We start from the raw sequence: 24584 nt of genomic DNA, 5'->3' as shown, positions 1-24584 counted from the left end.
AAGTTACGGCTAACCCCATTCAGGGACTGTTATCTTAGGCAAGTCCGGATAACTCAAGCTGATAAACCCACTGGGTGACACCCGAACTAAAAGGCTACGGCTATATTAAAACGCATAACAAAAAATACCATCGGCAAGTTATAATCTAAAATATTATAAGTATTTTGGGAGAAAGTTTCCGGTCATATCGAATCCCCACGATGCCTTAAGTAAAATAAAATCAAAGGAAAGGCTTGTTTGAAACTCCGAACATGACCTAACTATTTAATGCTAAGGCATTTTTAATCTTTGCAAAACATAAAAAGTAAGGCGAAGGAAAAACTCATGAATTATCGAAGGGAAATAGAAAACTTGTATTATCTATATAGTCTTTACAAAGGCCAGACGGCCTTGACAAAAGGAACAAAATACAAAAACACAAAAAGAAAAACAAAAGCAAAGCGAACAGAGGCACTTAAAAGGTCTGGTCTTTACCGGGACCCGCCTCATTGCCGAGATCTTCTGAGTCTTCTCCACTTTCAAACCCGCTCAAACCCTGGGAGACTTCTTCATCCTCGGGATAAGCCATCTTCTTGGCCTCGGCTTCGAGCCACTTGGCATTCTCAATTCCGGCCGATAAGTCAAAACCCCAAGCATGAATCTCCTCAAGGGCCTCCCTTCAGGATTTTCACTTCATGTGCTCGACGATATTTTTTACAAGGCTCTGGGACGCTTCGGCATTGGCCTTATATTGGGCCACCATCTCGTCAGCATCGGCTTTAACCACCACGGCCACTAACTTGGTCATTTCAAACTCCTTAGCCAGGTTTTCTCGATCAGACGCGGCCGAACCTAACTGAGACCAGAGTTTTTCGACCTTTTTGGCCTGAACCTCGATATTTTCCTTTGCCGCTCTGAGCTAGAACTCAGCCAAAGTCAGTTGCGCTCGAGCAGTCTCTATTTCTAAGGCCAGACGGTCCATTTTGCCTCTAAATTCTTCAGTCTCGGCCTTGATTGCATCCATCACAGCTCGGAGTTGGTCGATCCGATAGATCTTCTGTTAGACCTGCGGATTTCGACCATCAGTCACCGAATCTAGTTCATCGTCACTAACCTCAAATATTTTTACCTGCTCGACCAGGTCGGTAAGATCCTTCCGAGCAACCTCCAGCTCAGCTCGGAGGCTCTTAGCCTCCCCTTCAAACTGCTCACTGAGAAGTTTATAAGCATCTCCCTTCTTAGTGAGCCCTCGAACCTCGGCTTCAGCTGTCTCAGCTCGTTCCGGTACTGTAGAAAAGTCTCATGGTGAAGCACCGAGGCCTACAAGCATGAAGAAAAATGTTAAGTTATCTATGAAATAGCCTAAGTACAAATTGAAAACCATCAAGGAAAAAATTACGTTACCCGGTTCAGTGCCTGTTGTGCTTCGTTGAATAAGCAAGGTGCATCCACCTCATTCATCTTGGCCTGGTCATCCTCGTTCACCAGACACCGAAGATAACTGGCCACCCCTACGGGGGCAGAGAGGACTCAGGCGTCCTCCGGAAGGGAAACAGTAATGGAGCGCTTCCGTTCGGGATCAACACTCGGAGCAGGGAATCTATTGACCAATTTCAGGCTCGAGGAAGGCTCGCTTTCTTCCGAGGATGGGCTCTTCATCGTTATCTCTAAGTCACCCAATCCGGTGATGTCCTCTGTGGCCGTCAAATCCACGCTGTCGAAAAAGCCGCGGAAGGGGTTGTCCGCTCCATGGGTCCCCTCGATGGGGCGTTCTTTCACCGTTTGGGCCTCGTTATACATGGACTCTGTAAACGAGGGTGAATCGGTGATCTCTATCACACCGAGTTCTTTCTTCGGGGCATTGCCCATATCCCGGGAAGCTTCGGTCTCGGCCTCCTCCTCGGCCTCCCTAGCTTGATGAAGATCGGTCACGCCTTCCTCTGGTTCGGAGGCCCATTGCCCTTCGAGATGCGATGGCACACTGGCCACTAGATCGAAGGCTTCTCCTTCTCCTTTGGATTCATCCCTCAGCCGATAGAGTGAATTAGGAGACGGTGCTCGAGCACTGGTGCTTTCTTTGGATTTACGCACCAACTTTCTCCTTGGATTCTTTTTCTCGAAGTTCGGAGAACTCGGGGCCCTTTTTCTTTTCTTCTCTTCACCCTGTCTCGGAGCAGGGGACTCGGTGGGGAAGTCATCATTACCGGATGGAGGCCTCATTTTGACATCTTTGGATAAGCCTACAAAAAGAAATAAGACGAGTAAAAGGAAATCAAATATCGCTCATGAAAGGGATCTCACTATGTGAACGGGCCTCCCATCGGCCCTTTGAAAGATCGCGCCATGAATGCTCGGAATAGGTACTTTATATTACAATGCCCTCGACCCACTCCTTGAGTCGAGGAACTGCATTCGGGATCCGAGCGACAGCTACACCACCACATAACACTGATTATAAGGAATGAAAAAAGATGATAAATAAGATCTTGGAAGTAAAATTATACTTACGTGACATGTTCCACTTCTCAGGGAACGGCATGTGCTCGACTAGGATCAAGTCTGAGGTCCTCACTCGTACGAAATGGCCTAGCAAGTATCGATCCCGATCTTCATCGATACTCGAGAACGGGGCCATACTAGCCCGGTGGGCGAGCTTGATCAGTCCCCCCGGGTATAGTCGGGGACTGTATAAACGCATAAGGTGGTCGATAGTAAAAGGGTATCCTTCGATCTTGCTTACAAAGAAACGGATGAGGATTACGATCCTCTAGAAATAAGGGTGAATTTGATTGAGGGTTACCTCATATCTTTTCCAAAAATCGATAATAACCGAATCTAAGGTACCTAGCATCAAGGGATAAGTGTAAACACTTAAATATCCCTCGACGTGGGTGATGATGGCTTCGTCGGGTTTGGGGACCACTACATGTTTGTCGACCCAATTACCAGCCTTTTTGACCTTGGAGAGAATATCCTCGGTGATCGAGCAGATATTCCTCGAGACCACCTCACACCGGCCTGGTACCAAGGAGGGCTTTTCGATCTTAAAAAAAATATTAACCTGGCAGCAATAAATAACACCGGCCTGGTACCGAGGGGATGAACATTTTCAGAGGAGGTTCCGGTGCCGGTTCCTCGGCAGCAGTACACGAAACGTTTTCCTCGACAGCCGGTCGCGAGGTAGAGGGAGTTTATTTTTGGGGAACGAATTTTGAAGTCTTCGCCATTTCTTTAAGAATGGAAGAAAAATGAAGAAATGAAGGAATTTAAAGGAGAACAATTGATGATTGACGAGTGAGAACTCTTATAAAAGATCTCAAAAAAACATAATGTAAGAACTTGGAAGTGCTGAAATCTCTTAGACACGAGGGCAGAAGGTTTGGATATAAAGTTTGAATGAATAAAGGAAGGGGAATTTATAGTTTTCCAAGCGACGGTTCACATCTGGGAGTGGCTGACCGGCAACTGACAAGCATTTAATGCCTTTAAGACTAGGCTGATGGGACGTTTTAACTATTTTGTCGTTTATGTCACGGTATATCTAAGTGAGAATCGGGAGCTCATATCGTTTCTCGGCATCTACTCTCCGAAAAATGAGGGGACTATCTGTATACGGGTAAAATTGAGCTCGTAGTATGCCCTAACATCCAACATGATAGGCCAGGCTCGAGATATGGCAATAAAGGACTAAAAGATCGGCCCCAAGCCTTACCGGATTAGCAACCGGTGCCAAAAACCTGCCTTCGAGAATACCGAGGCCTTAACTCCGGAATCAATCCCGGCTCAAACGACCTCGAGGAAACATTGCCAACTTATCCGACAGCGGTCCGAAATTCCTGAGGCCGGCTAGATATTACGGCGAAAATCACGGGACATGTCAAAAAGGGACCGACAATCAGCAAATCAAGGACCTTTTGCCTTTTATAGAATAATAGAATAATACCTAAAAGTAGAATTCCTCTAATACATAAAGGGGGTCTGACAATTCATGAAACACATTGTAATATGCACTCATAAGCAATATACTATCATCATTCTCTTTAAGCTCTTATTCTTCTGTGTCTTGGAATCGATCAAAGTACATTCGACTCGAGGGTAGCTAACATTCCTAGGCTGAAATTATTCAATTCGTGTGGTTTGCATTTACTTTACTATTATTTATTTCAATTGCAATCTAATTTATCATTTTGTGTCAAGTTAAATCGCATATCCTCAAAACCACTCACAAATTCAATTGTTATCCGATTTCGAGGGTAAACCAAGCAAAACTATATAACTCTTTAAAGTTTCATATTTAGAAACAGTACGTCTACAAAAATTTAAAGTCTAGTGATAACGGTGAGTCTCTTCTATAATAGATGTGGATTGACGTCGGACTGACACCCTTCCTCCAATGTAATAGAATTTCGTATTTTTTTTTAAGAAAAGATCATTACAACATACTAGAATCACTTCAAATATGGTTTTAGCTAATTAAACAGAAAAGTAAACGTTTTTTAAAATAGAATCAGCAATTGAATTATCGTATTGTAGAGTTATCAGAATGTTATTCCCTAAGGAGGAAGCAAGAAGGGAGGATTTTCTTTACTTTACCGTTAGAACCTTCCTTTCATTTACGTAAACATCCTCAATTTTGTCCAAAGAACAATCTTTTGGCGCTCTTTTTGTTCCTTCTAATTGTAAAAATAATTTTATTTGAAGAGGAGACGATCCATGATAAAATTGTAATTTACAATTACATAATACAGGGGCAAGTTCTGCAACTCGAATCCAGAGAGTGCTGCTATCGATTGAGTACATTCACATCTAAAATTGAAAAAAATAAAAGAAGACTCCGATTTAAAAGATAAAAATTTGGAATAAGTTATTTATTTCAATTTCTGTAAAACAAGCTAAACAGAGAGACATAATCAATCTGTCCTTCACTTTGTATATGATTTTCATGGGGGCTTTTAAATGTCTTATTTGCATGCTTACTTTTTTCCTTTAGTTCAAATAACCGTAAAAACCAAGCCTTTTTTGTGAACCAAAGTACCAAGTCGTCTTTACATGGTTCGATAGTGTAACGTGCACCTATTACTATTTGATGAGTCAAACAAGATTTTCTTTGATCATGTTTTTATAATTTTTTTAATTATATTAAATTGTAACTATTGTGACTTACTTTTTATATAGTTATTAAATATGTAAATTTAAAAATTATGAAAATTTTATGGCTGACTTCACACCAAAAATTAATAAGTTTGACCGTGAGAAGGTTCACATGACAGAAAGGGTAGTTATCATGGAATTCCTAATAACTAAAACTTCTTCTTAAATGACAATTTATCCACATCCAATTCAACGAAAAGCTAATCGAATTGACTCGGAAAACAAAGAGTGGTGGCTGATCTTTCTTCTAAGTACCACATACACATAGTTTGCTCGAGGTGTTTGCAGCAGAAGTAAAAGTAATTGGTACGATTTAATGTAAAATCAGTAAGGACCATTATCGTTGTTTAACTTTTGCGTGAGTGCCTGTTTTTTGTTTTCTTTCTTCTTTTCTTTTTTGGATATGAACTCATAATGACAAATAATTATTTATTTACTTGTTTATTTCGTGTTAACACACCAGTCTATTGTCTCGGTTACCAAATAGAAGCTAGTTTTGACAATACTCGATAACTACTATATTACGACACTAGCTCCTCCCAGATTTCTCCCCCATGAAGCTGACATAACAGCAAAGTCGAAGAATGAGTAGCACAAAAGATTACACAGATTCAGATTCTTACATGCCAACTCCATAATTTGCAAGAGTTATAGCTCTGTTTGAGTGCGTTTATAGGTAAGGTTCTCTTTTCTTTTCCTTTGAGAACCATGGAATTGTAGAAGCAGTGAGTTGGAGACGACAAATATTGAGCTCAAAGCCATTAATCCTCCTGTCAGAAAAAAAGGTAACAGTGGTTAATTATCTTTCACAATATGTATATATATTGGCTATAATCTCCAGAGAACTTGTCACCAAGACAGAAAATAAGTGATAGGTAGCAGGGCATCTTGAATCCTTTGGACCAAGAAAGGCTGAACAAGCAAAATCAAAAATTGGATGTTATTTACCTGAAAGAGATGGTGTCATTGCAAAATCAAAATTTGGAAGTAGCACCCCAGCTGCAATGGGTATTGCGACAACATTATATGCAACCGCCCAAGACAAATTTTGATGAACTTTTGCCATAGTTGCCCGTGCAAGATCAAGAGCTTCCACCACCTGCCAAAAAGGAAGCATTTGCCAATTATAAGATATCCAGGTTGAATTTGCATTTCTGTTAGCAGGAAGGCACATTGTTATTTTTTCATCACATAGAAAATGCTGATATACACATGGTGGGAGATACAGTCTGCTTTCACTCTATTTGAGAAAAGAGTTACGTAGGTACAGTCTGCTTTCACTCTCCTGAACCTAACCATAGCTTTTTGACCATAATTCTCACGACTATAGTGTGAAACAAGCGTTCTGTATGTTATTATTTGTGCTATGATATTCAGCACTTTTACAAACAAAAAGTTTGAACCCATTTTCTTTTCCTTGATAAGGGAAATTCTGAATCCAGTGGAACTGTATTCTCATGGCTATTCTCATGACTATCCAGTGAAAAGCAAACCAGAAACAAGATATAAAGGATAGTGATAAAATAATTGTATCTTCTTATATGACATAGTACCTTACAAACTTATAAAATAAAAATCGACTTGGTAACGGTTACACAATTTATATGGTTAACAGTAATAAGTGAAGACATGATTAAACATTTGATTAAAATTAAAAAAAAAAAAGTAAACAAAAGCCTCTCTGTGATGACATGGAACAAAAAAAAATTTGTATGAATGATGATGACATGGAACATGTACCTGTGAAAGTTTATTTCCAAGGAGTATGATAGATGCTGCATTTGAAGCAGCAGTTTCCTGTCCTTCAACTTGCAAAGCAATCCCCACATCAGCAAGAGCAAGAGAAGGTGCATCATTAATGCCATCACCAACCTTCAGTATGCAAGAATTTCCAGTTAGATAGCTGTGCATAGTATCTGACAATTTAGCAAATCATATGCTCACAGTAAAAAACCTAATACTCGTTGAGAGATAAATAGAGAAATGAAGAGCCCCAAAGAAAGAAAAGAACTATGACAACACTTGCTAGAGGGGCAAATAGGACAGCCCAATTACCGGATGATGTGTGCCATGAAGAAGTAGTTTCCTTAAAAGAGACGTGTAATTATAGAAGTCAATTTTTGTATATTATAAGCAGAGTTGTTTGGGAGAAAGGTAGCAGCCAATTGCACATGCTATTATGGACAAGATAACTTTTATATGTTCGAGGGACAAGTGGAAATATCAGGTTTCACCAGATAAATGCATTTACCATGGCAACATGGTGGCCAGAAGCTTGAAGAACTGAGATGGCGGCAGATTTCTGCTCGGGTGTCAAAGATGCATTGACAAATTTGTCTTTTATGCCAACCGTCTTTGCTACAGTTGCAACTGCCTCTTCCCTGTCTCCCGATAACAGTACTGTTTCAATTCCCTTGTCCTGAAGCCTTCAATTGGTAAGAATTTGAAAAGTGAGAAAGATATGAGAAAACTAAAGAAGAATAAAATTACAATGTTTTACTAGAGGAAGTTAGAAGAAAAGAATAAGGAATGCCCAATGGGAGGGTGGTGGAACAGATTTGGTGTGACGCATTACGTACTGAATCCATTGAAAATGCAATCTCATGGAAACATCTGTTAAATCTTTATGATCTGGGTTTCAAATATAAATAGAAGTCTTAGAGTCTGTAGAACTGCGAGAGGCAAGTCAATCTAAAGGCACATATAACTTCTTCAAAAGGCTGAAAAGTGAAAACTGGATGATAAACTCAAATTCCCACTTTATGGTAACTTCTTCAAAAGGATAGAATTAAGACGAAGCTAATAACTTACCACACATTAAAGAAGCAATGGTAACACATATGTAAAAAGGAGAAAATAGAGTGGGGTCATGGGGGACTAATGATGATTGCAGCTTCTAAAATGCATCTAAAATGGACATTTGAAATCATCTTCGTCAGAGAGTACCTTCTTATGGTAGACTCAGCATCCTCGCGCAATTTATCAGAGATCGCAATAGCCCCAATCACACCCTCTCCCTCCTGACCAACGTATACAACTGTGGTTGAATGGTTAGATGATTGACTGTCCTCTAATGATTTATGCATCACAGATTGCTCAAGAGTCCTCAAATCAGAAAGGTCTGCTTTTTGCTGGAAACGTTCTTGAACCCATTTCAGCTTTCCAATTGCAACCAAGAGGCCATTTACTTCTGCCATGGTTCCAGAGCCAGGTTCAGCTAATTGTCCACGTGTGACAGGGATACTCAAATTTAATGATTCTGCTTTGCTTATAATAGCATGAGCAATGGGATGTGATGCTGTTTTCTCCACTGCAGCAGCTATTTGAAGAATCTCTAATTCCTCATGACCCAAGGACGCTATAGCACAGACAGCAGGTTTTCCTTCAGTCAGAGTTCCTGTCTGAGAATTACAGGCAGAGATCATGTTTTTATTACAAATAAATTACTACATATCTTTTGATTTTAGCTGTGTAAGTAAACATTGCAACAAAGTACTCAATTGAAGAACTATTTAACACCTTGTCCAGCATGACATGATCCACGCCTGCCAAGCGTTCCAGTACATCTCCTCCTCTAATAAGAAGTCCTTTTCTTGCTCCTGTTTGGTTTCAACAGAAAAATACAAGTTAAGTAATTTGACAATCTATTAGGCTACATCATGAAGAAAAAAAACTGCCCATTAAACTAGAGGGGGAAAAAAGGCGAGTATAAAATCCAAGAAGTGGCTTTTTGAATGTTGGTTGTGCCAGTGTTTCCGAAATCCAAATTAAAGAGAGTAGCAGACTACCATTTGATGAAACTCGCACATTAAGCTGAAACGTCTGCACGAATAGGTTTTGAATAAGAGGCAAAATTCCTCACTGGAGGAGTCTCCTCAACTCTGGCCAACTTTACTCGAGGGACCTTAAACATAAGCACCACGATATTTCTGTTTTTAATGTATTTTTTAATATGGTAAACCTCACCCCCCAAGCCTCTTCCACTGAGTCAACAGTGGCCCTTTTTCACTTTGCTCTCTTGGTAACTTGAACTCCCAACGTCTTGATTGCAAGTAAAGTGCTCTTGCCAAATGGGCAATCTAACTTGCCATTACATTAAAAATCAAATCTAATGAGTCTTTCCACTAATCCTTTTATCTTCTTCTTCATCGTGTAATTTTATTTTTATCTTTTGCTCCTTCCCCTCTTTTAGTGACATCATGAAGAATCCGGGATGAAGACATAGACCCATAGTGTGAAAGAGGTAAGAGAGTGCCATCTGCAATGTTAACAGAATCTTTGATAGGGCAGGGACACCTTACATTCTTGAACCGATAACCATCTGTTGGCTAACCTAGCCTCCTCCATCCCTCGGGATACTTAGATAAACCTAATGCCCCAAATGAAAAGTGTCACAAAGGTCTCGTAAAAACTTTGGCCATGGTGGCTCTGCAAATATTATTCTCCATATTATCCAGCAAACTCTCTAATCCCTATACAACCATCCAGTACTCGTAATGCCTTTGTGTACCACATGATGAGTCCCTTGGCTGTCTTAAATTTGAAGTATTCAAGTCCAGATCGTTAATTGAAGATAAAGGTTTGACATTCTCTTCTCTTTTAGTTGCGGTTTTTAAAGAAATTAACTGTGAACCTAACTCACCCTAAAAGCTAACTCATGAGAGTAGTATCGCCCAACACCATATAGGACTTGACACTCCTCTACATACCCAGGACTAGATAACTCGAGTGTAGATAACATAACACGGGGGGCCAACATTGAAAAACACAACAACAAAGGCCGACGGGGTTGACTCTAATACCGTGTGAAGAAATGGACCTTGAACATAACTCAACCCCAAAAGCTCGCTTATGAGAGGCGGATTGCCCAAGACCCATATAAGGAGACCACAACCCATTCCCCTCAACCAATATGAGACTTGACACTTTTGAAGGGGATTTCATCACGTGATAACAATAGTATCATGAAAAGTGACAGCCCTGGGTTGTAGGATTCCTGTCATGCAACAACATTAAAATTTCCAATCACAAATGTCAATCGCTCCTCTTCATCTCTGAAAACCAACATGGAATTGATTTTGAGGCATAATTGATGATATTTCAGGGATAAACCAAGGCACATAGCACTGGTGAGTGTTGGGTGAGGCTGGCATGCACCTCCACGGCTGTTGTGGTGCGTTTTCAGAGAGCCTCAGGTAAACCTTTCAGAACACTGACCCAACACCACCACCACCTTTGCAACAGCGAAATGCAGCTATTAAGGGATACACTAGTTACTCTCTCATTGGGGAACTGCACTTCTGCAGTCAGTACTTTGACTTAACCAACCTGCTCTTTAGACCCAGCTTTGCTCAGTGTTCGAAAGATGTACTATTTCAGAGATGACCCTAAGCGTCAACAATCCTCCGTGCATAACATTCTCAAGGTAGCCTCCTAGTTTTCAAATTATTCCAAAAATATTCTCGTTTTCAGCTGTTACATGATATGTATAGGATGAGCAAAGGGCAGCCAGAAAATTTTATAGAATTGCTAGTAGTATTGGTATCTCTGATGCCCCAGGAGCACACTTTTCTGCTTGTTGATTGGTACAACTAGATCTCACTCTAGCATTTTAGTTTACGAAGCAAAAGATGCATCAAAAGAAGAGTGGTCTCCTGAGGAAAAGGCGATGTCCAAAAGAAGACAAGGAATGTAACAGGTACGTCCTGAATTGCTGCGTATAAGGGAGAATGGGGGAAATTCCGAGAATTAAAGCAAAAGCATTTGAATCTGATTATGTACCTAGTGAGGTGCCAACTAGAATCGCAGTTGGTGTGGCAAGGCCTAAAGCACAAGGGCAGGAGACGACCTGTCAAAAAAAAAAAAGACTTGTCATTCCAAAATAATCGACAAGCCATTTTAGGACATCTATAAGTTGGAGGAACATATGCTCGAAGTTTTCAAGTCCCAGAACAAGCTAGGGCATTAGAATTAGGAGCGGACTAGGTGAATTGACCACAGTAAGCTTGGACGAATGGTATCACAATCATTACAGATTATTTACTCTCAATACACAAAGAGAACAAACTTCTGCCTGCAGGCAAGCTATCTTGTGTTTTTACCAATAATGATAGTATGATAGGGTCAGCATAAAAAACTGCCCTTCTGCAGTAATCCGATTTACTACAGATGTCCTCTGCTTTAAACTTTACAACTTGATTTCTACTTTGGGTTATCCCATGGCTTCTGCTAAAAGTGAACTACTACAATTTTCTTCTCCCTAAAATAATAGGCCAAACCTTCCATTACCAGTAATATTGTCAGAGCAAATGGAGAAGCACAGAGTAGACAGCAGACGAAGTGCAAAGATTGGACAAGCTAAAATGTAACAACTCAGAGGTATGTCGCACTCAACTTTAGTGGCTTTCCCCAACCCCTAAATTTATAGTCTGACATTTATAAGTTCCGATAAGTTAGCAGCCTCTAACAAGATCTGACAGAATAGAGAATGACTAAACGTTTTTCTAGGAAAAACATAGCAGGAAAATGGAGAGGTAATTCAAACTAGATAGAAAGGCATCGATACAAAAGATGGCTGATCAGTTCACCATGACGCACCAATACATCTACAGCAAGTTTCAGGCTCAGAAGCAAAGGATCTCCTTCTGGTCCGGCAATATCATTCAGTAAAACATCTTGGAAGATGTGCGACCCAAGATAATACCTATATAATGAGCAGTAAATACGAAACAACAGAAAATTATAAGTAACAGACCAAGCTAATTTGCAGTATATATGATTACTCGTTAACATGAAATATATGCAGTAACAGACCAAGTCATTGTTAGAGAGACTTAAAGTAACCGAATAAGAGTATCATGGATTCATAGCTGCAGCAGCCAAATTGCTGCAGAATCATCGATCGTCTGTTTATTGAGTGCTTATACTAAAGCTCATAACGGGTGCTGCTTGGAATTGCTCCTAATCAGATGATGCACTAGGTCTTGAAATTCAGTGGATCGTGTTGCTTATGAAAAAAACTGGAGGAAATGGTTGATGAAGATTGCTCTAGACACCGCCTATTTACCAGAAGGACAGAATGCATGTATTTTCAAAACAGGAACCAGATCGTTGAATGCCTAGTCCATGAACATTGTATTTATCTGGAGCTTCAAGCTGTAGAGCTCTGCCAATACTTTGTTGTAATTAAGAACTTTGTTCGAGCCTTGGTTTTCCTCAAAGCTTTTGAAGGAACATGAGTGCTGGATTTCCAAGGAAATCCCTGTAAATGCTGTAACACTCAGTCTCGAGGAAATAATATGTTACTTGCAGAAAATAAAGGAATATCAACAACTCCATTGCCCAAAGCAAGTAGCAGTTTACTCACTAGTGTACTATTTCAATCACAAACGTTTATTTTTTTTTTCAGATAGAGTAAACACCATCCTCAAAACCCTCCAACCTAGGAGCACAACAGTGGTTTTTCCTACTTCGCTCCCTCGGTGAAGCGACCTCCCAACCTCATCGTTGAGGTGGAGGGCCGTTACCGCTAGACTCTCCCTCCCTTGTCTTCAAACACAAAATTGGATATCCCAGAGAATAACTGTGCTACGGAAAAGGACAACTATATTAGGGTTTAGAATTTTATAGTATATTACGGAAGTAGTGACCTCTTCAGAATACTTGAGCGAACTAGGCGTCTAAATATAATCTGATTGGACTTGATCCAGATTTGCCTCAATTCTGGGAGGTGGATTGAATTGAGTCAGTGCCTTGTATGATGCCAAGCGGCACGATAAGGCTACATTACTTTTGACAGTGCTCCAAGTGCACCTTGTAATAGAAAATACATGCAATCATAAGCAACTATAACTCATAGGAATGGATGAACATATATTTATAATATAGCAGCTCGTGAACTGGCGAGGAGGGAAAATATGGCTTCAAGAAATAGATCTAGGCAGATAAAATCATAAAATAACATGCATACTGACTGATGAGTCACCACACACCATTAACATCAGATCAATGAGAAGTCATTGCTAAACAATTATTCCGTTCATTTTAGAGACTAACAAGTAGTTGTTCAAATCTTCCAGTTTGTTCATGTGTGCCTATCCTTTGTCTATTTATACCTAATAACCTAAAGGAGCAGAAACTGTTTCTTAAACATATTTGTGATACTTAAGGGGAAGAATAAACGTGTTACCAGAACCCAAATGTCGCAGCTGATAATGTCATCACACTGTAAACAAATGGCCCAGCAATTTTATCTGCTAGTCGCTGAATTGGTGCTTCACGGCCTTGTGCATCCTCAACCTGGAAGATTAAAAATTTATGTAGAAGCTCATAAATTCCTAAGTTTTCACACGTTAATATTAGAGGGCGGTGTCCCTACACATATCTGCTAATTCTAGTTTAAGATCAGTAGCCACTTTGTGTGAAAAAATGGGTACAAATACACTTTTTTTAGAATTAAAAAAAAAGTGTATTTGTACCCATTTTTTCACACATATTAGAAAGAGTAATTCATAAGTAGAAATTTCTAAATAGAGAGAATAATATTCTCTATCCAGGAAATAGAGGCTGCAAACAACAGAAAAAATACATGTCAAACATCAAAAAGGGGGTCAGGTAACAAACAGTTATTACAATCTCCATTAGAAGTCCCAAATTCCTATTTAATTGCTCAGAGAGAAAGTTGAAAGTAACAGACCACATTCCCAAGGTTAAAAATATTCCAGTTTGGCACCTTTGGAGGATATTAGAAGAGATAGCTTATTAGAATGTTATAGTGTCAAGTGCCATTATTAAGTCCGTCCCTCGTCAATTAAATATAAATTTGAATTGCACCACACTTATAAATAGGTGTCTTCTATTCCATCTCATCAGGTTATAAGTATATTTCTTCTCTATATTATTTTCTCACATGCTTCAAGACCTCTAGATCTTGGTGGAGACTTCATAACTTCTGCCTACCAACAGGCTTCCTTGTACTGTTCTAGGCCAATTTCTCAATCTTTTTTGAATTACTAGTCTTTCATTTTTATGGTGACTGTTCTAGCGATACCAATCTTATTACCGTACCTGAAGCACCGTGCTAATTTGAGTTATTCATTATGGCAACCTGCGCCTCTTTCTGGTGACTGTTACACTATGACGCTTTTTGGTGATCGTTCTAGAAACGTCCCGACTTCTTTCAATGACCATTCTAGCAGCACCATGCCTTTTTCTTTTTCTGGTCACTGTTCCAGTGGTAAAGCACCTCTTTCGGGTAACCATTTTGACAAGACCACTTTTCGGTGATAGTTCCAGTGAAGTCGCGACTTCTTTCAATGACCATTCTACCGACCAAAACTTTTCCGGCAGGACTTCAATTTTCAAAAAAATTCCAGTGAGATACAAGTGGTCAATGGATAAAATTTACTTGACCAAACAAGGAAGTTCACAGTCTACAGGTTTTCCACCACTAAACTCAATGAAAACCCACCGGAAGTTAGCTCATACAACAACAACAAACCCAGTGAGAATCCCACAAGTGGGGTCTGGGGAAGGGTAGGATGTACGCAGACCTTACCCCTACCTTTGTGAAGGTAGAGAGGCTATTTCCAACAGACTCTCGGCACAAAGAATATGAGGAAGAAGCAATAGCAGCAAGCACTACCAACAACACAATATTATATAAACCAAAGCGAAAGAGACAATAATGTGTATAGAATTAAGAAACAGAACAACCTACAGTAAAAACTAAGCCTAAAGAAATGCAAAAGCAACACAAATATTACTGGTAAGGAAAAGACAAACACTGAGTAACCTACTAATCTTCAATCTTAATCCTCGACCTCCACACCCTCCTATCAAAGGTCATGTCCTCGGTTAGCTGGAGTTGCGTCATGTCCTGCCGAATCACCTCCCCCACGACTTCTTTGGCCTATCTCTACCTCTTCGCATAACCCCCCCCCCCAAACCTCTCGCATCTCCTAACTTGGGCAGTTATGTCCCTTCTCTTCACATGCCCGAACCATCTTAACCTCACTTCACACATCTTTTACTTCACGGAGACCACTCTCACCTTGTCCCTAATATCTTCATTCTTAATCTTTATCTCTCCTGGTATGCCCACACATCCATCTCAACACTCTCATTTCTGCCACTTTCATCTTCTGGACGTGGGATTTCTTGACAGGCCAACACTCTACCCCATACAACATAGTCGGTCTAACCACCACTCTGTAGAACTTACCTTTAAGTCTCAGAGGTACATTCTTGTCACATAACACAACAGATGCTAACCTCCATTTCATCCACCCCGCTCCAATGCGATGAGTGACATCATCATCAATCTCCCCATTATCTTGGATTATTGATCCAAGGTACTTGAAACTAGCTCTCTTGGGGATGGCTTGTGAGTCAAGCCTCACGTCACTGAACTTGCACTCCAAGTATTCCGTCTTGTTCCTGCTCAACTTGAAACCTTTCGACTCTAGGGCCTGTCTCCAAACCTCTAGCATCGCGTTAACCCCACCTCGCGTTTCATTAATCAGTACTATGTCATCAGCGGATAACATGTACAATTTAGCTAATACATCATTTCTAATAAATTTCCAGACATTGTGATCAATTTTGCACTTCAAGTTCTATGCATTACATCATCAAGAAAAAAGTAGTTTTAGTAGCCCAATACAGAAACAGTGCTAAGATATCAGTTTTTCCTCCTCAAGGCTCTAAATATCTAAGTGCTAGAAAATGTTCCAGGCAGCAATATATTACTTCAAGAAAAAACATCACTGAAAAACAGTGTGCTGACCATGTTAACAATCTTGGAAATTGTTGAGTTGGAACCAGTGGAAGAGGCCTCGATCCTCAAAGGACTGTCCTGAAACATAAGAAAAAGGACTTGAATATAAAATAATATAAACAGAAATGTAATTCCAGTCATTGTTGCTTAAAAGAATTCCAGTTCTACTATCATAAGGTGTTCATCGACTAAACTTATCAGTATGTGTGGTACAAATCTAATGTGCCATCGTTCACGTAACCTTACCAAGGATCATGTTAACATTTGAACCTAATGTGTCGCCAGGATTTTTTTTGATCAGGTAAAATAAATTCCAATAAATGTAGCATCCAGAGGATGCAACTGATTACTAATGTCCCACCATGATTAGAGTGGATATAATTAATATATAGCCCGTGCTATATTTTTTTGTAACAATAAGAGTGAAATTCATTACGTAATATCTTTGCACCATGTACGAAGAGAGCATATAGGATATAGAGAATTCATATAGCTTAACCCTATTATCTTGGGATTATCATATTTGATTGATTGATTGAATCTTGACACCGCCATACCCAGTTTATTGTACCAGCTGAGACAGAAAAGCCCTTCTCTTTAAACACTGGAAGAGACTCTCCAGTAAGCATAGACTCATCCACAACACTTCGACCTGCAACGACTCTTCCCTGCAGAGGCAATTTGATTTATCTTTTGAGAATGTAAGATATTGCATGTTTACCAAATAAACAGAAGAAACAAGTATTTTTAACAGAACGCTACATCCTTGAACAGACATTTGTATTTTCAACATTTCAAGCAAAGAGGACGAGTTTCTTCCTTTTGAAGACTGAAAAAGGTACCATAAACGCTTTAAAACTAATACCTAATTGTTACCAGCTCAAATAGGACAATATTCCCGTTTGTCCAAAATTACCTATTCAATCCTAGGAAAAACAAACACATATTCCATTTGTTTCAGGAGATCAGCAACTAAAAGTGCCATTAATCTGCTGAAAGTGCAAAAAAAGAAATGTCCGAGAAACCACCATTAAGATGTACTGAGGTAATAATTTTTTCCTTGTCTAATGGTTCCATATTCTGTTTGTAGAAGCTGATAATTTAGCATTAGCATCCTAAATGCTTGGAGCAATGAAATCCCAGGAAATTAGTACATGGATTCTATTCTGCTTTACTGAAGAGATCTTCAGACCTTCGTCCTTGAGCTAAATTCCTAAAAAGAAAGAACTCATGCAAAATTTGACTTACATCTACAGGTATAGTTTCTCCAGGCAAAACAAGCAAAGAATCACCAACTCGAATATCATCGGTTGGAACTTCAATACATATTGCATCAGCGCCGACAACATCAGCCGAGGAACCACTGCCGGAAGAAGTAACCACAAGTCTAGACTGAGTGGATATAAGTGACTGCCAAGAGAACCACAACAATATTTGTAAGAGAAAGGAGTAAATATATTTTAATTCCAAGCTCTGGGAGGTCTGTCTTAATAGTGTAAATGAATTTTATTTAATAGATAAAAAAAAATATAAAGTAGCCATTGTATCCTTTATTTATTGTGTTCAACGAATTAAGAAAAAAGTAGCCAGAAAGTAACCTTGGATTATTCTTTGCTAAGTGCAACTATTAGGTAGCATTATTTTCACACCACTAAACATATGGCAGTTCCTCCATAGATGTGTTTTGATAAATGAATGAAAAGAAAACAAAGGCAGCAAGATTACAGTTCAGAACTCGTGATCTCGCTGCCACCAGAAATAAGAGATCAGAGCTTTTATGCAACTCTTATAACTAGATCTTCGGTAATATACACGCTCCAAAAGTAGCACTGTTAGTAACTAACAGCAGTTTTCTGGAAAAAAGGAACTCTTAAATGCATCAAAAAAATAAGAGAAAAATTGATAACGGGCATGGTTCATTTCTTATCTCAAATGCATTAACTAGTATATGCATATAATTCAAAGTATTGAGGACTTATGGAAAAACAAAACATTTAATACTTAGATTTCATGTTATATGGGATAAAGTATTGTTGAATAACAAGATTAAATAGGTTGTTTAGCATAGAAGTCTCATGAATGGTAACAACATATTCATTGATGTTACTGTATCAGAAAACTTCAACATCTAAAACATCTGGATTCCAGTAGTTAATAGATTTTCAACCTTTGGAGAGCATCAAATACTGAACAATCTTATAGCCCATATTTTGCTTGCGATTTTCTGGTCCACCTCTTGAGCCCCCAACAAATGAAAAATAACGCTATTAAATCACATAACACGGAAACAACTTACTAATAGCTCATTCATGTCACTAGATGCTTTCAGCCTTGCCCTTTCCTCCAAGGAACGTCCTAGTAGTACAAACCCAAGAAGCATGACCTGCATACTAAAATCAGCATTTCTCAATGAGTGAATTCAATGCTGAAAAGGTCAAACAGTTTAATAATACTAAATAGATTTTGCTCAAAAGTGACCATCATAGAAGTACGTTTAGAATGTATCACACAGCATAGATGATATCTTAATGAGTTGGAAATAGCTACAAATGAAAACTACATAATGAAAGTTAATGAATGCTATATAGAGAATTATTAGTATCAATTGGTTTGTTGGCTCTTTACAAACTTGTTTTTAGTTTTATGACCCTACCTCTTTTTTTATACATAGGAGATTTATTTTTACACATAAGAGATCTGTCTTTTACACATAAGAGATCTAAAAAGGTCATTTTCTTAATTTCAAAATTGTAAAGGCGCATGATGTACAAATAGCACGAATTATTATAGGTTTATGAAATTTCACCAGATTCAGCCATTGCAGGAGGAAAATGACTCACCGGTTTGCTATACATTTCAAACTAACATCAGACTGGTCAAGACAAATATCATTAAAGATTCAGAGTAGAAGAATATGTGAACCTCAAGACATTATCTAAATTTTGCTAGGACTTCAGATGGCATTATCTTGAAATTTCAGGATCTGAGATTCTAGAAAAGAGACCTGAACCCAATAAGGCTCAATAATCTGTGGCACCATAGCGACAACCTATTATTTTGAACTTTGTGGAATGAAGACCCTCTCAGCTAAAAGCCAAATTTAAAATTCAGAAACAAATAATAAAGAAAGAATCTTGCTGTTAAAGATTACAATCTGTCTTAAACAGCAGAAAGCAGGAGTACATATTAGCAAGCAAATGAAAACTACATAGAAAGAAAAAATGTTTTAAAAAAATCTAAGCTTTCAGAGAAGTACAAAAGAGAGTGAGAAAAGACACACCGGCTCATCAAAGAATGTTGCTTCCCATTGAAGCGCAGGGTTAAGTAGTGAGACCTAAGAAAGAGAAGAGCTTGTTAGCACATCAGTCTTAACTCAAGAAAGTGATGAGTTTCAAAAAATTACAAAGACAGGCATTGAAATCGTAAATTAAGAGCTCCTAACAAGATAAAGTGCCCAGCTTAATTGATTCTTACAGAACTAATTGCAAAAGCAGCAATTGATCCAAAGCCAACAAGAGAGTTCATATTTGGTGATCCCTTTGTGAATGCCCGAATACCATCAAAAAGCAGGTCTGTCACATAATTTATTCAGTCGTTAATAAACTAGGATGATAAAGACCTAGTAATCAAAACTGATGGTCCAAACTAGAGAAAGATCTAAAAGCTGGATTCATTAACTGAGAGAAAACTGTTTGATTGGTGATGTTAACTTGCAAAAATGAATGTTTTATGTTTTATGTTTTATGATATGCTGTAACTGAATTTCGGGGAGTGCTTCCATGTTTTTCTCCTAGCTTTACCTAACAGTGTCAGTGTTCCAAAGTAACCAAGATATAAAAGTGCATGCCCAAGAATGTACTACCTAGGAAATAATAAAGAATCCAAAAATGAGACATTATGAAATGAGATAAAGAGAAGTGACATTATTCTAGCACCAAACATAATGAATAAAGAAGGCTAGTTGTACGAACTATAGTTATCTAAATGACATAAGCATTTGCTTTCGTTATGGTGTCAAAACGTGCAGCAGAATTTGTACTAATAGATTTAGCAGGCCAAGAAACCCTGGTCCAGCCAGATGTTAGGTATGATCCATTAGTTATTGTGCGACTGCACTTATCCTAGTTTGCCCAATTACTTTATTTGTTTAATTGAATATCAAAACTCAAATACCATTAGTCATTTTTGGAAAAGTAGTTTTTAGCAAGTAACTATCCACTACAACAACAACTACTACTATGCCCCAATCCCAAACAAGTTGGGGAAGTAAAAGATAAATGTTTTCTCTTCACTCCAAGAGAGAACATTATTATTCTTTGACCTTATCAAAAAAACATTATTATTCTTTGTTTTAGGCACTTATAGCATTACTTGAAAGAAAGTGGGCAAAGGAAGGAAAACACAATTTCTTTCAGTTTTTGAAGTACGGAAAGCCGTCAATGTTCAACATCTACTCAACAATTTGACATGGATCAAGCTACATTTCTTGATAATCGTATTACATTTATTGTGCAAATCCTTAAGTACTAAGATCATGGAATCATGTTTTATGCTTATGACAAATTGTCAACTTTTAACAATATATGAACGTCCCAAAATCTCTCATTTGAACTCTTAACATGACAGTGTTAAATATCAACTGAATACGTGTCTAGATTCATAAACGTCCAAATACATTGTACTTGAATTAGCAAAATCATATAGAATATTCTATAGATATCTTAGGATATTTTGAAGAATAATTAAATACTTTATTAGTATATGAATAGATTCCTACCATATTATACATAGTCTGAGACTCTCTCCATCAAAAGAATACATAGTATAAGATTGTTTATATAAGGAGCATCTCTTGTACAGGTTTTTTTTTTTTTGAGTAATTAGACTGTCATCTATTTACATTGTTAATAAAGTCAATGTGAAGCTTTTCTATTGTCACATGATATCAGAGCCTCTATGGTCATGGTACTGATTCAAATAACTTCTGCTACTGACGAGTGTTACAAGCCAATGTGTGCCTCCTCCCGGACCAATGTTTTCTTCTTTTCTTCTTCCTTAGGTGTTCGACGATGCCCCTCCGCCAATGTGTGCCTGACCATTCTGGCGCCACGCCTCTCTTTATGATCGTTCGAGCGTCATCCATCTCTCCGGCGACTAGCATAGCTATTTTTTACGCGACAGGTGCCCTCTTCTAAACTTTGAATTTCTTATCAGTGTTCTATCAATTCAAGTTACATCGACAATGTTCTGGAGATTTTCGATATCTTTTTGCGGTGATTGAGAATAGATTTCTTTCCATGTGTAGTGCAAGACGCACTTTCTTTCGTTGTGCATGTACCGGCGAGGCAACAATGTTTCGGTGGAAAGAATTTCAGCATCAATTTTTTTTTGTTGGTGATTGTGCACCACTCTAGCGAGATTTCGGCGCCAACTTTCTATATTTTCAAAATAAGAAAATTCAAGCCAGCTTCTCCACTTTAGAATATCAAGTGAATATCTGTCTATCTTGAATAACGAAAATCATATAGAACATTTTATAGGATGACTTGGGATATTTTATATTTAATTACAGTATTATAAAATATTTACTTATCTTAGTGGTATAGCGATTGATTACCAATCATATTATATATAGCCTAAGACTTATATATAAGGAGCACATGTTGTACATTGCTAATTAAGTCAATGAGAAGTTTTTCTATTTCCACATACACTTAGTACCTGCGAATTGAAAAAGGGTTCTTTATACTACTCACAACAACTTTAAGCTATTGAATCTCGTTAAAGACTTAATTAGCAAGGAAAAAAAGAGAAAATTGGAAAGCAAATATAATCACACAATAACACTTGTTTGATTTAGTCAACTTCCATAGTTAACTAGACAAAATAACCCAAAATTAAACAAAATAAGAAAAGAAGAACATAAAGAGAGTAGAAAGTAACTGCTAATAAAGAAAGAAAAAGAAAGAGAATCGAATAAACAAGTAACGACTAACCTCGTCCAGGTCCAAGTAAAGCCCCTATTGCCAATCCAGCTTTGACATAAGAATTATGCAGTACATCCAACATTGAACCTGTACCAATTTTTGTCAACTAGTTTGAGTTATCCAGAACATAAAACTTCATCCAATACTAGCTTTTTGGCTTTTCCTACAGATGTTTCCAAGCTGAAGTAGAAATAATTTCGAAAAAAGCAGTGTAATATTGAGCATTATGGTAATCGGATGTACTTCTATGAGTTAATCAGGAACCATTTCCAAATATTTTAACATAAAAACAAAGTATTTGTCTCTTTTTAACATTTCTTACAACGGTTAAATCAAATGTTCAAATCCTTGTTGTAATTAACTAGCAAGAATGTCATTCACTCACTAAGAGGATATAATTCTTTGAGCTTCAGATTTCATTGTAAAAAGAAATGAAATCTGCATTTTGTGCTTGTTACCGTGACCAATATGAAAGCCAAGAGAGTGCAATATATGAGTAGCGTGAGTTCCACAGCATAAAGCGACCAGAGACCAAGCAAAAAACACTCTGTTTCGACTCTCAACAAGCAATGCCTCCTTTTTCTCCACCATTTCCTTCCACTTCTTCACCTTCTCATCTACTCCTAACCCCGACGACCTCTTCTTCGTCGGAAAACCACATCCGGTCAGCCTCTGAGCTAACTCCTCAGCGGCCGCAAAACTCTCACCGGCCTCCGGTTTCAACTTTACCGCAGCTGTCTCGGTCAACATGTTGACCACAGCCGAGTCAACTCGGTCGTCGGCGGAGAGGATCGACTTGACGCGTGTGACACACGCGCCACACATCATCCCGCTTACGTCGAGTAGTACTGTCGTTTCATCTTTCTTCAACTGCTGCTGCTGTTCAGTTCCGCTCGCCGGAGCTTTAAACTCAACAGCCTTCGCGAATACGGCATTGCGCCGCAGCAGTAGCTGACTGCTACGACGTCGTTCGTGGATGAAAGGATTGAAGTGATGGCCGTTGATACGACGTCGTTCGTGGTTGACATTGGAGTGACTGAAGCTGGAAGTGAGTTTGTGATTAGGTGCGAGGGAGAATCGGAGGAGATTCGCCGTCATTGTTTCTCCGGCGGAGTAGGAATCGGAAAAATAGAGATTAGAGGAAACAGAAGAGAAAATGTATAGTAGTGGTGCAGGGTGAATATTCAACGCTTACAATGACACGTGTATTTGGATTCATGCTAGTTGAAATTGAAATGAATAAAACGTGTGATCCAAATTTATGTTTATTTTTATGATTCTATCTATCGACAAGTTGCTGATTCATTTTCGGGTTTTGTACATGGACATGGCTAACTTTAACTTTGTCATCTGTTGGCCGCTGCTTTCATGTCAGCTGCAATTTTGTTCCTAAAGATAAGATTATGTGCTCTATTCTCGTCATACATGTTGTTTGGATGGTTGTTCGTTGTGTCTTAATGTATTATAATATTTGTATTGATTGTTTAATTACAATTTGTTGTAATGTATTATTAAATTTATTGTTTCGAAATAATAAAAAAATTTATTTTTTTAAAATAAACGATTTTGTGTTATGAAATTATTTTCTTTTTTTCTTTTTAATTATGCCCTAACTTATTATTCCATAATTCTATTTTAACTTTTATTTATTTATTCTAACTCTAAATCTCCAACATATAACCTACTTTGTCTTCGTCCCTTTTTTTTTCAGAATTTATATCGCTTCCAACTGTAACGTCAAATGTGTTTTGCCTTCTTTTTGTTTCGTTTTTTCTCCTAATTTAATTTTATCTCCAATTCTAATTATCTTTGTTCTACCAATTCTCGTTCATTTCTTTATCATAGTTCTTTAATATTTTTATTTTTTATTTTATTATTATTATGATCTAGTTAGGAATGGAGTGTACTTATTATTATTTTAATATTATTAACTTGTTCCACTAATTATTTTTTAGAATTTGCATGAATTTAATTGTTTAATCTATTTATAAGACATATTTGGTGATAAAGTAGTAGAACGATATTTTCTTAAATTATTTTTATGTGTAATTCTTGATAAATTTAATATTTAAATAATTGAGGGTATTTTAGTAAACTCATCAGTAACAGTACAATACGATACAGTCAAACCAAACAGCAAAATATTATTTAACAATAGCAAACAATACAATTTATCCAAACGTTGTATTCATAAAATGATACGATACAATAAAATACAATACAATACATTATAAAACGATAGGTAACAATGATCCAAACAGGGTGTTAGTTGACATATAGGGCAATATTTTATGTTTGACATTAGTATTTTATTTTTAAGTATAATTTATTAGTTATATACGCTGATCTAAAATGGTCTTAAAACACTAAAAATGGAAAATTTTGTTTCTTGAGCTTGGTGGGGTTATCTACTAATCTTGTTGTCAATTCGGTTTAGCTATGATGTGCTATGGAAAGATTAATTGGCATATATAATTAGCTTATAATGATAATGTGTTGGTAACATCCTCGCAAGCAATGATCAAAAGTACTTACTCGAGTCTCTTGACATAGTTATACCAAAACTTGAGCTTAAGTTGGTGTTCCATAAGAAAGACTAAGATAAATCTAATTCCAAATTTAAGGGATCTTACTCGATTTATTTCGTTAGCATGTAATGAAGCTTGGTAGGTAGGGTTTTTACTTTTTCC

The 24584-nt window shown here is 37.9% G+C and overlaps 1 protein-coding gene across 1 annotated transcript; it reads right to left on the bottom strand.

Annotated features, from left to right (window-relative positions):
* Nucleotides 1-5542: 5542 nt before the first annotated feature.
* Nucleotides 5543-23211, bottom strand: LOC104115585 (copper-transporting ATPase PAA2, chloroplastic). Its single transcript, XM_009626255.4, has 17 exons — nt 22353-23211; nt 21904-21981; nt 19382-19479; nt 19188-19241; nt 18204-18290; nt 17156-17317; nt 16465-16575; nt 15917-15985; nt 13319-13428; nt 11728-11833; nt 10912-10978; nt 8650-8729; nt 8077-8531; nt 7382-7556; nt 6871-7002; nt 6079-6229; nt 5543-5900 (listed from the first exon to the last, which is right to left on the bottom strand). Exons 1-17 carry the CDS (start codon nt 22990-22992, stop codon nt 5779-5781), a joined length of 2697 nt encoding a protein of 898 aa, XP_009624550.1. The 5' UTR covers nt 22993-23211; the 3' UTR covers nt 5543-5778.
* Nucleotides 23212-24584: the final 1373 nt, after the last annotated feature.

This window comes from Nicotiana tomentosiformis, chromosome 8 (assembly GCF_000390325.3).
Source record: "Nicotiana tomentosiformis chromosome 8, ASM39032v3, whole genome shotgun sequence".
Taxonomy (NCBI): Eukaryota; Viridiplantae; Streptophyta; class Magnoliopsida; order Solanales; family Solanaceae; genus Nicotiana; species Nicotiana tomentosiformis.
This window is presented reverse-complemented; position numbering and strand designations above follow the sequence as displayed.